Source organism: Diabrotica virgifera, chromosome 3 (genome assembly GCF_917563875.1).
Source record: "Diabrotica virgifera virgifera chromosome 3, PGI_DIABVI_V3a".
Classification (NCBI taxonomy): domain Eukaryota; kingdom Metazoa; phylum Arthropoda; class Insecta; order Coleoptera; family Chrysomelidae; genus Diabrotica; species Diabrotica virgifera.
The window spans coordinates 139,557,283-139,571,265 of NC_065445.1; the positions used below are offsets into that span (position 1 = coordinate 139,557,283).

The 13,983-nt window shown below is 32.7% G+C and overlaps 1 protein-coding gene across 3 annotated transcripts in view; it reads left to right on the top strand.

Annotated features, from left to right (window-relative positions):
• LOC126881333 (cholesterol transporter ABCA5-like) overlaps positions 1-13,983 on the top strand; it is a 230,361-nt gene that overhangs the window by 174,106 nt on the left and 42,272 nt on the right. For all 3 annotated transcript variants that reach the window (XM_050645556.1, XM_050645555.1, XM_050645558.1), the window contains one exon: positions 9,860-10,370. In XM_050645556.1, coding sequence (XP_050501513.1) covers positions 9,860-10,370 — 511 coding nt within the window. The remainder of the gene's footprint in view (positions 1-9,859; positions 10,371-13,983) is intronic.

Genomic DNA, 13,983 nt, shown 5'->3' on the forward strand with positions numbered 1-13,983 from the left:
TTAAAAATAACAGCTTAGTAATAAAATAATGACAAAAATTTCTTCAGGATCTTGTAGGGGGGGCTTCAAACTTTGATTAAGTCATATATTGACTTTCATAATAATAACTTTTAACCGAGTTATTAAGCCTTGAAAATCGCCATTTTTCGTTTTTTTCAATTTTAAATTGCTTATAAGTCGAAAACGATCAACTCTAGAGAAAAATTATTAGAGACCTTTTTTGTCCAGAATGGTCCAAAAAATTAAAGAAAAAATTGCTCGGGCCAAAAATATTGATTCTTGCAATTTGATTAAAAAAAAATTGTTAAAAAAAATTGGCCCACTTTTCACTTGGGCGACTTCTTGAACCTTATTCTGGGATGTCTCACGAATGTGATTATGCAAAAAAATTTCATGGGAATATTTTTCCCTTCGAACCCGCCGTTTTTGCCTTGTCTAGAAATGAAACTGGTAAATACCAGATCTAAATAAGGAAATCTTCATATAATTGGTTTGGAGAATTTTCAAAATGATTGTAACGCTCGGTTTCATAATCAGTTTTTTAAATTTTAAGTAAAGTTGGTACCTCTACCTTTATCACAATTCATATATGGGTAAATGTCAACTTTAAAGTGAACTTTACTTAATGTTTACTTTAAGTTGATTATGAAATCGGGCGATTTTGACAAGTAACCGTTAACACAGATTTTACTGTATTTACAGGGCCTAAAAAGATTCTACTGATTTCTATTGATTTTTTGAAAGCAAAACTACTATCCGCTGCAAGATAATTCGGATGGAATTCAGACAAAATATGTACAAAAAGTACATATTTTGTCGGAGTTTCAGCCAAATTATCTTGCAACGGATATAGTACTGCATGAAAGAGTAAGAACTGGCCTGGCAACCCTGTCTAGCAAAGCTGATACAAAGATTACAGCTTATCAAATCTACTGATAAAACAATGGACAATGGAGAAACCAGCTAATAAAAAACAAATAAACAGGTTGTTAAATAAATCGAAAATTTCCAGCAAAATAAAATATAAAATAATAAGAAAAAAGTAAGGTTATAAAGTAAATTCTTTTTTTGCTCCTGAAGTTGCCGTAAACGTGTCACATATCTATAGAACTATACGTAAAGGCCCTGTGGTCGTGAGAGACAACTACCTACTCGGCCAGAAAACCCATGGGCGTAAATTAGTTTAGCATTATAACGTTTTTAAGTAGTTGCGATTGTTGAAAAAACTTGACTGTGATATGTAGTTGTCACAATAGTAATAACTTAGTTGCCCATATAACTAAAGATATTACTTAACGTTGTAACATCGTAATGTCAGTCGGGTTAGGGGTCGTTGGCCGAAACAACTGAAAATGCTCTCGGGCAACGTTATATACAGTGCATTTGTTTGTACTGACAACCAATGCGTCGAAAAATTGCTACTTGGGTAGTGAGATGAGGACTTCTAATACATTTTCTGGGAGATTAGAAAAAATTTATCGATAGACCATCAGTACTACAGGAAATACAATATTTAAAAAATAATGATTTTCGTAGCTACCTTAAATGAAAACTTTTTGCATGAAGAGTGGTGCAGTAGTAATACTTTGCAATATCTTCGTTAATAATGGAACAATTTCAATGTTTTTTTTAGTTTTGGGTTTTTTTGGAGTTTTTTTAGCATATAAAAATAATAACATCTAAATGACACTTTTTACAATAAATATTCGTCAATTTGTCATAAACAATTTTTTTCAAAATTTATTATCTCCAGATGTGATAAATAAAAATTGACAAAAAAGATTTTTTATAAAAAAAAACTTAACAAACTAATACTGAATTAGCATAAAAATTTGTTAGACTTTTTTTTGTACAATATTAAAATATATAAATATGTATTTTATATTTAATTTTATAATCTTTATAACAGGTAGTACACTAAAAATTGTGTATATATTTTTTAATTTTTATTCACTTATATACATATATTTATATAGAGGTTGTCCTCCATTTTTTATATATTTTTATTTGTATTCACATTGTGTGTGTGTGTTTGAGCATTATTGGCTTCGGAGTCAATGTCCATTCGCCATCTTACCTATTTGGGATTATTTGTATTTTGTATTCACATTAACTTTGCGAGATTTTGCCAATGATTTGTACAAAGAAAAAAGTTTTTATGTTTCTTTAACAAAATTTTACTATTTTATTATTTATACTGTTTTGTGGTTATCTTTGGTGCCAAATTTTATTATCACAATATTAGAGAAAAAAAAATTTGAAAAAAATATTGTTTATAAGAAATTAATGAATATTTATTGCAAAGAGGGTCATGCAGATGTTATTATTTTTATATGCTACTCCAAATTAAAAAAAAATTGAAATTGGCCCATTATTGACGGAGATATTGCATAGTAGGTACTCCTCCGCCAATTTTCAGGCAAAATTTCTTTATTTAAGGTGCTATGAAAATCATTAATTTTTAAAATATTCTACAATTTTGATTATGTGTATAAATGGCTTTTTAGGAGTAGGGCTAATAGATTATGACTTACTCACTTTTAAATGTTAATATTGATAAATAAACAAATTATGCTTTTTTACACTTGGAAAAGCTATCTCGGCAAAAAATGGTCCTATAATTGTTTTTTTCTTTTGTAAGTGTGTCAACACCTAGTGTCAACAATAGTGTGTCAACATTTGACATTTGTCAAAAATATAGGTACATAAAAGCAAAAAAAATGAGACCTTAAAAACTTGTAGACTGTAATTTTATAAAAACAAATTAAATATCTCATAAACTACATACTTAATATTTATCAACCAATTTTTTTTTTCAGTTTATACTGGTACCATATCGCAACTTTTTCTGCAAAACTGTATGTGCAAAATAATATTTTTTTTGAAAATTTGTTTTTCAATTTCAATTCACAATTATTTAAATAAATTAAGGGTTAAATTTAATTTAGTTAATCTTGTATATAAGACTCTTTATAAAATTTAAAAATTATATAAACCTTAATAAAAACATGAATTACCGCAGCAGTTAAAAAAGTAAATTTTGAGCAAAAATTACTCATTCTTAATTATTTAAACAACGATCCCCTCATATTCATCATATACTTTTATGAAAATATTTTTTTGTTTTTACCTAAACTTTGATAAAAAATTTATTCCAATCTGCACGGAATTACATTTTGATTTACATGTATTGTCATTTTATTTGATCGGTCTTTCAGTAAATGTAGCTCTTACGTGCCTTTTTGATGAATGCGCATCTCTTTGTTTTGACTGTCTCAACTACTTATCACGATTTGAACATACCCAGTTAGAGTCTACTTTAACTAGTAAATGTCGAGCTAATGATTTAAACGGAATCAACTATTACTAAATGTCATTTAGAAGAGTATTCGCGGTGTGCAAGTACTTGGAAAGGGAAACGAGAAACGACCGTGCGCGAGTCGCGGAGAAATATTGCAACTATCTCAAATAATTCATATTGTCAATTGAAATTGTCAAATTGACGTATATTTCATACCTTCTGTCATTGACGCAGAAAAATTATATATTACTCCACAATATTGATATGATATGCAATTATTATATAAAGGTAAATTTAATTAATTGTATTTTGCTTGCAGTACTGCATTTTAATAACTGATTTTATTTACTACATACAATTGTTTACGTTTGCTAAACATAACCTGCGTCTTATTTTTTCTTCTTATTATTTTTTTGGACTATGGTCTTGACAATTATCCAGCAACCAGGACTAATATAATTGACCAATATAATTAAAAGTGCGAATAAAAGTACAGAGCGTAGAAATAGAGGTCGCTTTGCCGAACTTGCACGGTCCCAATACTTTTGGAGTCTACTTTTACGAGGAAATGTTGAATAAAACTGTTGAATGAAACTTTTACTAAAACAAGCCTTTTGAGTTGACTCGAACTAGGAATAGTCGACTCCAACTGGATAATCAACTTGAACTGTAACCTATGTACTAGTATGGTCACAGTCAAACAATAAGGCTTGCACGCAATTTTCCCCTTGTTGCCATATTTTATATTTGAAAAAATTTATAGAGTATAATCAGATTTTCTTGACATGTCATTCCTGTTACAGTGAGAATTTCATTGGATAGAAGTAGTGACGAGTATATTATATGACGTCACTATTAGGTTTGGTGACATTGGGAATTGTAACTAAAGTTTGTCATAATAATGGAGGTTAGATATAAAATCAAAATATAAAATTTTCAAATTATAATCTGAGAAGACGAAATGAAGATAATTGAAATATTCAATAATGTGAATCAAAATCAAATCAAGAAACTAAAAGTAACAGAATTTATTGTGTAGACAGTTTCATAATCATAAGACAGCGTTTATTTTAACCAACTTCACATGTATTGAAATTTATACTACATATCTTTGTTTCACACTCTTAAAGACAATGGAAAACAATATAGCCGGTGGCTGCTGTGGTAAATACTTAATATATGGTCTTAATTTGGCAACAGCGATTTCCTCCTAAACTTGACGGTAGCGAAAAAACTAAATATGAGGAAAAATTGGATGAATTGATTTACCGTCAAGTTTATACCGGTAAATTATGTCATAAAATCTAGGACGTGCACGCCTAATTGTTTGACTTTTAGTATAATATACTAGTACAATCATTCAAGCTTAAAATGGATCCAAACCTCGCAATTATAATTGGCTCCATAGATCTTCTTGAAAATTTGGAATTAAGTTCATTCTACCCTCCTCTTCAAACTTGACTTTGTCGCAAAGTATGCTCTTTTTCGTTATGGGGTGAAAACTACCCCTTACTTCAATAAATTGAAAACTAATGAATTAAAGCTGTAATGGGCTATAAATTATGTTCAAATATGTTAAATGTTGATTGTTTTGAATCATGAATTTAATATTTTAATATCTTATAGCTCACAACCCTTAAAAACAATCCCTCATACAAAGATTATATTTGAAAAATATGGCCAAGAAACATGAAATTTTTTTATTTTGGATCGTAATAGTAGAATTTCTTTCCTTCAAGTACAAAAAATTTGACACTTATTTTTTTTTTAATAATTCAACCTCCAAAAACCACCCCTAAGAATGAAACTTAGGAAAGAATAGAAAATTAATAAATGGAAGCAGTTATAGACATCAATATGTTTAAACATGTTAAATTTTTGTTGTTTTTTTACAATGTAACTAACAGTTCGACATTTTTGTATATACTACCCATAAAAACTACCCCTCATACACTTATTTAAAAAATGGCTGAGATTATGAAATCATTTTGTTTTCGATCTTAAATAGAAAAAAAATATATTATTTAAATATAAAAAACCTGATACATACAAGTTTTTAATTTGATTCAACCCCTAAAAACTACCCCTTATCATAAAAATTATGTAAATAGTTATTTTTCTAAATAGTGAGGAAAGTGATACTTTCACGCACGAGACTGCCGTTGACCTGAACGACGCGATAGCGGAGTTTGGGCAAGCAGTCGACTGCGGGGAAGACACTTTCCGCATGAGTTAGGAACAATATTTTTTCTAGGGCCGTACGTTTCGAAAAAAGCCACAAAAATTAGAGTTATATTAATTTTTATTTAGAAGTGAAAATACACAAATTAATTATTTGACAAGGTTGTCAAAACCAAACTTTCAATATAATGGGTTACCACGACGACGATATTTGTTTCCATGACGACGATTCAAAACCATTGTAATTGTCTACCGATCTGGGGTGAGAGCACGCCAAATAGAATTATATTTTAGTGACGTCACGTTGCCTAGCAACCGTCGATTCTCCCAATGTGAAATTCGATTTTGTGACGTCAGCAAAATAGAATTCTATTGGGCGTGCTCTCACCCCTGACTTTTAAATATTATGTCAAAATAATTTTATCTACCCTATGTCATATTATGTAAGTTTATAGTTTGTGAAAACTATCATTCTAGATAGCAGTGCGTGAAGGAATTAATTAAAGTGTGCGTGAAGTAACAATGTTTTTTAAATGGGATTTACTTTTTCCCACTGTTTGTAACTTTCGAGTTGTTGGTGACAATCCTTAACTTTCGCGTTGTCATGGTGATGACAATATGAGCAATGAATTACAACAAAAGTTTTGACAGTTTTGTGGTTTGAAAGTAGTTATAATTTTTAAATGTCAAAGTTCTAAAAATTGTAGAATAGAACTGAATTCCAGTGACGAAGAGTTACAGCTTTTTCTATTTGTTTATAGTAGATAAAATATTGTATGAAACTGTACGTGAAGTACTTTTTGCGAACTTACGCGATTTACAGCACTCGCTCCGTTGTCGCTCGTGCTCTAAAAATCGCGTGCGTTCACACAAAGCATACTTTACGAACTGTTTCATAAATAAATATTATTTCATCGAATTATCCCGCTAATTTCATTAAAACATGGACACAATCAAATAAATTTGAAATAAATTAGTAAATAATATCTAACTATTAGTTTATTGCATGTATTATAATATACTATAATGCCATATTACAAGGTATTTTACTTTCCCGCACGCCGTGCGGTAAAATTTACTTTCACATACGCAGTACGGGAAAGTGGCTCTTTTAGCACGGCCGTAGACAAAATCTTTTTGAAAGCTTGAAGCACTGGAATCCGTTAAGAAAATGAAAATTAATAATTGTTGCTTATGATATAATGATATATATATGTATAAAATTTGTATCCCTTAAAAATATACGTTTGAGGGAAATTAAACTTTTTAAACTTCACATTTTGATGATAATGAAAAATATTTATTTTACCACATTAAATTAAGTATAAAATAAATATGATTTTTAAAGTATATATCAATAATTTAACTTCAACTTCCAAACCACGGCAAGAACCGCAAGATTGATTGCAGTATAATTCAAGTTTGCGACACTCAAAAGTTGAGCCATTTTTTTTTGTTGCAATTGCAAAATATCATTTTAAGCAGTTCTTCTAGTGCAGGAATATCCGTCATTTTTCTTGGTACCAAGGTGTCATTCATTTTTGTCCATCCTCAATTAGCAAAATTGAGAGTTTTGTTGCCCGATATGTAAATACAAAGCAGACACTGCATGCATCAAAGAATAAATACTCCAAAAACATCAAAATTTAGACGCTCCGTAATTTTCAAACATTATCTCTAGAAAAATGTATTTGGTTTTTTAACAATAACTCAGCTTCCTTTTAAGTTTTCTGCATTCACTCTCACATCGTTTTATAGGGAATTTCATAAGCTATAAGATAAGATAAGCAATCTTTCTAAACCCTTTAAGTCAGAGAATTTTAATGTTAAAGGCTAAAAAGACACTTCCATTGTATTGAAATCAATACTTTAAACGCCTATATCTGGCTTAATTTATGAGCTACGTGAGTTATAAAAAAAGCAAAATTTTCGGTTAGAAAACTTTTTTTTATAAATCCAATTGTTTTGAGATATTTTGAAAAAATAACATATTTTTTAAAAAATCGAAAAAAAAAAGAAATTTACTTAAAACAAGTTATTTCAAAATGTAATTGTTCTAAATAATTCTAACTTTTGGAACGTATTATCTGAACATAAATTAAGTTAATTTTACATGGACTACGATTAATATTAATTTTGACGCACACGGCATACATTTTACCTTCATTTTTTCTTTTATTAATTCGAGGTATTTGAATAATTTTCGTCATAACTTGCTTAATTTTCAAGCTAAATAGAGGCTTTATCAAAGCTTATTTTGAAGGTTTAAAAAATTACTTTACAAATGTTTATTACCATTTTTTATGAAAAATAAATCTTTTCCGTTATTTGAGCTCAAATCTTTGCATACATTTACGAAAAACAAAAAATTCGTTTTCAATGACTCATAAGTTGCTTAATATTTTCTAAAAAATTAGTTTCTTTATTTTTTTAAGAGCTTCAATTTTAATAAGGATCATTTTTTCCTGAAAATGCACAATTTTTTAATCTTTAATCGTGAATAGCTCAGAAATTAATTAGTTAATTAAAAAATTTTATTCTGTATTTTCTTCATAAAAATCAATTCTCTATTGATTTCCTGTGTCATTTTAAAATTTTAAAATTCCATCCTCGAGAAAGGGTGGCATTCACCCTCGAGGTGGAAGCATACATTGGCACCAAGTCAGGTTTGTTACTTGCATCATTTTTTAGCTACTGTCAAAATTTCAAACAAATCCATGAATGCCTTTAGAATTGCCAGGTGAATTGCTTGAGTGATTGTACTATACATGAATACACCATGTTTATAAAATATCTAGATATTAAAATATAATTTACCAGTGGTGGCTCGTGAGTAGAAATATCGGTGGGGCACTTTTATTTTGAGCGGCAAATACGAAATTATGAACACCGAAAAAATGTTGCTAGTTACAAACTTATCCATGTATTTAAGGATTCTAGTGAATAGTCCTTTTTTTTTTCATCACTAGGTGGGGAATCTGCAAACAAACATCGCGTCGGAGGTAAACATTTCCGACAGTGCTGGGTTCCTGAGCTAAAACCTCATCAGTGTCACGTCGACCAGTTTGGCCCTAAGTCGGACCTCCCTGCCCCCCGTAACTTCGATGTAGCAGGGACCAGCTGAACCCCACCACTCTCATACTAGGGCATCAGGGTGGAATCGCTCGTTAGAGCATAACTTCTCCCCGATGTCCTTCTTTTGCCCTATTCTCAGTCGCTCGCCATCACGCATCAGCTTCCATCTCTCGCACTCATCTGACCACCACGTCCTTTACCCCTATGCTGTCAACCACTCCTTCTTCCTACCTCTACTTTCTCTTTTATCGACAGCACCTTTATCACATAGTTGTGGATGTTATCCCACAATCGCTCATCCATCACAACATACCTGTTCTTGGTCACTATATCGTTATGTTCCTTTATTGATCTTCTAAAAGCCGAATCTAACTGTGATTGTATATTTATTGACCCTAATTTTGGCATTCAACACAATACTGGATGTGTTTGGAGTTTGGAGCTAACATTATGTTTTTTAATTTTCTCTGAGGGATGTTTAATATCATTTACACCACGGATTGTCCAAGACTCGTCCACTTGTGGTTAAAACAATAAACACTTAAAACAATAGAAGCGATTTGTCTCCTCACAATCGAATAACCAGTCTGCTAACAAATAATGTTTCTCATTGAATTTACGATTAAAAGTTCTATTACCACTTTGTCCTGCCTGAATTATGTCCAATTTTGGTCTAGGAGGTCCTATTGTTTTGTATTTAAAACAATTTCGAACTACAAAGTATTTTTGTCTTAATAAAGCATACACTATTAATATTTGTTGCCATATCGAATTATTGGATATCGACATCGACAATAATAAAGTCAGTATTGAGAATTGTACACTTAACACAGACCGAAAACTACGCTCGGGCTGTGTCCTAGGTGAAGTATATTGGTGCGATACCGACTGCCAAGCTAAATCCCGTAGCGTTGCCAGTTACTACCTGCATCTGAGGATATTTCTTATTTCGCACACGGCAAGTCATCATCTAGCGCCCGATATTTTTCTAACTTGACAACAGTGAGTCCGGTCGCTCTTACAAGAGCCCTTCCTCGGGTGCGGGCATAATTAAAAACTACACTGTGTAGTAGTTTTTAATCAATGGTGCGGGTGAAAGCTGTTAATTTATATTTCTAAACTTTTTGGAGCGTCGCGTCGCATCGACTGAATATTTTTATTAGATTTTTAAATAAAGAAAAATTCATTAAATATAAGTTGTATGAGATATCTACTACATTAAATGAGCTAGTGGGAGGGCAGCGCCCCAAGCGCCTCCCTGCCACAGCCGCCCCTGTAATTTACATATTATATATTTTTTAGAAAACAGAGCTCTTACCGAAGGTATTCGTTCATTGGAAGCATTTCGCTGTACTCCTAGTACTTCGCAAAATTTAAGAACGTTGATAGGCCTACGACTTTTGAGACTACGACGTGAGAAAAGGAAGCTGTGGATGGTAATCATCTTGCCAATTATTTTTACAGGTCTAGGACTGTACTTAAATAAGGTTATTGACACTGGAAAAAAATACGAACCACCTAAAACATATCCAATGCCATTAGACTTGAGCCATTACCTAGGCTATAATATTAGTATCTACAATGGGAGTCCGGCAGATTTAACTACATTTAAGAATCAGTTAGAGAAAAATGGAGCAGAGCTAGATACTTATGATGGAGAATTTACCTCATTGTTAGACATTGCTCCACATTATGCATCTTTTAACATTCACGATTTTAGTTCTTCTTCTCAAAATATATCCGTACTTTACAATGGCAGCTATTCCAATAACTTACCAATGTTTATTAATCTTATCAGCAATACTTTTTACAGGTAAGTCATTTTTAAATTTTTGTTAAACGTAGAATATTTTTTTACCCATTTTAACACATTAAAATAATAGTGAAAACCTTAAACTACCCATTTCTGTTTATCCTTCAAAACAACTCCTCCGTCATTAGAAGAAATATAATGACAAACGAGGCGTCAAATGAGAGATTATAAGCCAAAGGTGGTAATAAAGGTGAGGAATTTGACCTAGGATTTCCGGTTTCAAAGTGGCAACCGGAAGTACTCTTTAAATGTCGCTGAAATATTACAAGGGATATATTGATGGTCGCGCTTTCGGGTTATATGAAACAAAAATGTATACCATTTTTATTCAGTTGCAATGCGAAGGCAAAACTGTCTTATTTTTCACTTAGAACAGAGAGTGCAAGCCAGCACTCTAAATCGACGATTTTCGACTCTATTTGGAGTCATCATCAGAGAGACGCAGGCCTGCTGCTTTCTGCCCCAAGTGACTAATCTCCGAGAGCGTATCCCCGCATTGCAACTGACGTCCATGGACTAGGTGTCTAACGACATCTAGTAACTGAAAGTCAAAGTTTTAAAGTTTTTAACCTAGAAATATAAAATAGAAATTTAAATAGAAATATTAAATTTATTAAAAGATATTAAAAATATTCCTAATAGATATTTAATTAAAAACTTATTGGACCATTTTACTGGTAACACCTTCATGGATTCTAAAAATTGCAAGCCAGATGGATTCTGAAGCGAAGAAGACAAGAGGGAATTCAAAAAACTTACAATTCACGACCCCGTATTCAAATATATACTTTTGGTTTTTATACCACTGACTCAAAATAAGTAAAATTGTATATCGATCGACGAAAAGGCACACGAAGAGTTCAAATATCGACGTCCAGTTTTACTTCCAGTCACGTTGAGTGAAAATCTAGACTAACGAGGTCCAAATGTTTGCTTTTAATATTAAAGGCGCAATATCATACAAATAATAATAAACGGATAACAACAGCTAAAAAATTCTATAACTGAATACAGCCTCCTCTATATAGGTAACACGAATTGTAGCTGTATCTTCTCCCTTCATTATGTATCTGGGGTCATGTTTCATTCTTCTTCCCATTTCTCCGTTTTCTGTTCTTCATGCTTACTTCAATGCACATTTTCTCAGCTGCATACGTAACTACTGGTCTGTTTGCTACTATTAATATCTTCAGTTTTGTGCTTCTGGATAAGTTCTTGTCTTTCGTTAGCCTCTGATATCTTCAGTAGGTTTTTTGCCTGCTGGTATTCGCTCCGTTACTTCTTCACTTCTCTTATTTTTGCCATCCACAATCACTTCCAAATAATTAAATTGTTGAACTCTTTGAAAAGTGTAGTTTTCTATCTTGATTTGTCTCGTCTTGTTTTCTTCTCTTCTAGAGCAGAGCAGATATTTTGTTTTGATTTTGTTATTTTCTAAACCTCTTCCTTTAAGTTTTTTAGTTAACACATCTATTATACTACTATGTTAGCATTAACCAATAATTAATCCGAAGGAAGTATTTTTACCTAATAATGTATTAATGTAATAAGTAACCTAATAATGGTTTCACTTTTTTGACAGATATATCAATCAGACGAATTGTAATATACTCTTGATTAATTTGAAGTATTTATATAAGACATACTTTTTCTTCTTTATTATATCTGGTGAAATTTAATCATAATACACATTATAGTCTAAGAGCTGGGAGCGGATTTTGTGCGTGATAAGTAATATGAAAATACTATACGGGAATATGTTGAATTAGTTGTGTACATGACTTTCACCAACGGCCGGAAACCAGAGTTGGGGCCGAGGGTAGTTATAAGGGGTCAAAGTCGCGGTTTTTATTATTTTTTTTATGACGATCATGATCGAGATAGTTCACCAAAATTTGGTAATAAGTAGGTCATTACGTACCTAAGTAAAATCTCTAGGGGCTCAACGCTGCGTGGCCGACAAAGGGGTGGGGGTAGGGGTGAATATAAAAAATATAAGGGGTTTTTTGCGACGTTCGTGATTGAGATAGTGCACCAAAATTTTGGTATAAGTAGACCATGACATAAATAATTAAAATCCCCAGAGCCGGAAACCAGAGTGGGGAAGGAAGGTAGTTAGTTATAAGGGGTCAAAGTTCCGTTTTTTATTATTTTTTTTTGTGACGCTCATGATCGAGATAGCGCGCCAAAATTTGGGAATAAGTAGGTCATGACGTAACTAAGTAAAATCTCCAGGAGTGGAACGCTGTGTGGCCGACAAAGGGGTGGGGCAGGGGTGAATATAAAAAAATGTAAGGGGTTTTTTGCAACGTTCGTGATTGAGATAGTGCACCAAAATTTGGGAATAAGTAGACCATAACATAACTAAGTAATATCCCCAGAGGCGGAAACCAGAGTGGCGGACGAGGGTATTTATAAGGGGTAAAATTCGCGGTTTTATTATTTTTTCTGTGGCGATCATGATGGAGATAGTGCACCAATATTTGGGAGTAAGTAGGTTATGACGTAAGTAAGTAAAATCTTCAGGGGCGGAACGCTGCTTAGCGTTCAAAGGGATGGTAGAAAAAAAACCCAATATATTTTTTATATTCACCCCTGCCTACCATCCCTTTGAACGCTAAGCAGCGTTCCGCCCCCTGAAGATTTTACTTACTTACGTCATAACCTACTTACTCCCAAATATTGGTGCACTATCTACGTTGTGCCGGGTCACAAAAAGAAATAATGCACACTGCGACTTTGACCCCTTAAAACTACCCTCATCCCCAACTCTGGTTTCCGGCTCTGGGGATTTTACTTAGCTAAGTCATGGTCCACTTATTACCAAATTTTGGTGCACTATCACAATCTAGCACGTCGCAGAAAACCCCTTATATTTTTTATACTCACACCTACCCCCAACCCTCTATCGGCCACGCAGCGTTCCACCCATAGAGATTGTACTTAGTTACCTCATGACCCACTTATTCCCAAATTTTGGTGCACTATCTCGATCATGAGCATCACAAAAAAAATAATAAAAACGGCGATTTTGACCCCTTATAACTACCCTCATGCCCAACTCTGGTTTTCGGCTCTGAGGATTTTACTTAGTTATGTCATGGTCTACTTATTCCCAAATTTTGGTGCACTCTCTCAATCACGAACGTCGCAAAAAAACCCTTATATCTTTTGTATTCACCCCTGCCCCCACCCCTTTGTCGGCCACGCAGCGTGTCACCCTGAATATTTTACTTAGTTACGTCATGACCTACTTATTCCCAAATTTTGGTGCACTCTCTTGATCATGAGCGTCACAAAAAAAATAATAAAAACGTCGACTTTGACCCCTTATAATTACCCTCATCCCCAACTCTGGTTTCCGGCTCTGGGGATTTTACTTAGTAATGTCATGATCTACTTATTCCCAAATTTTGGTCCACTATCTCAATCACGAACGTCGCAAAAAACCCTTTATATTTTTTATATTCACCCCTACCCCCACCCCTTTGTCGGCCACGCAGCGTTCCGCCCCTAAAGATTTTACTTAGTTACGTCCTGACCTACTTATTTCCAAATTTTGGTTCACTATCTCGATCATGAGCGTAATAAAAAAATAATAAAATCCGCGACT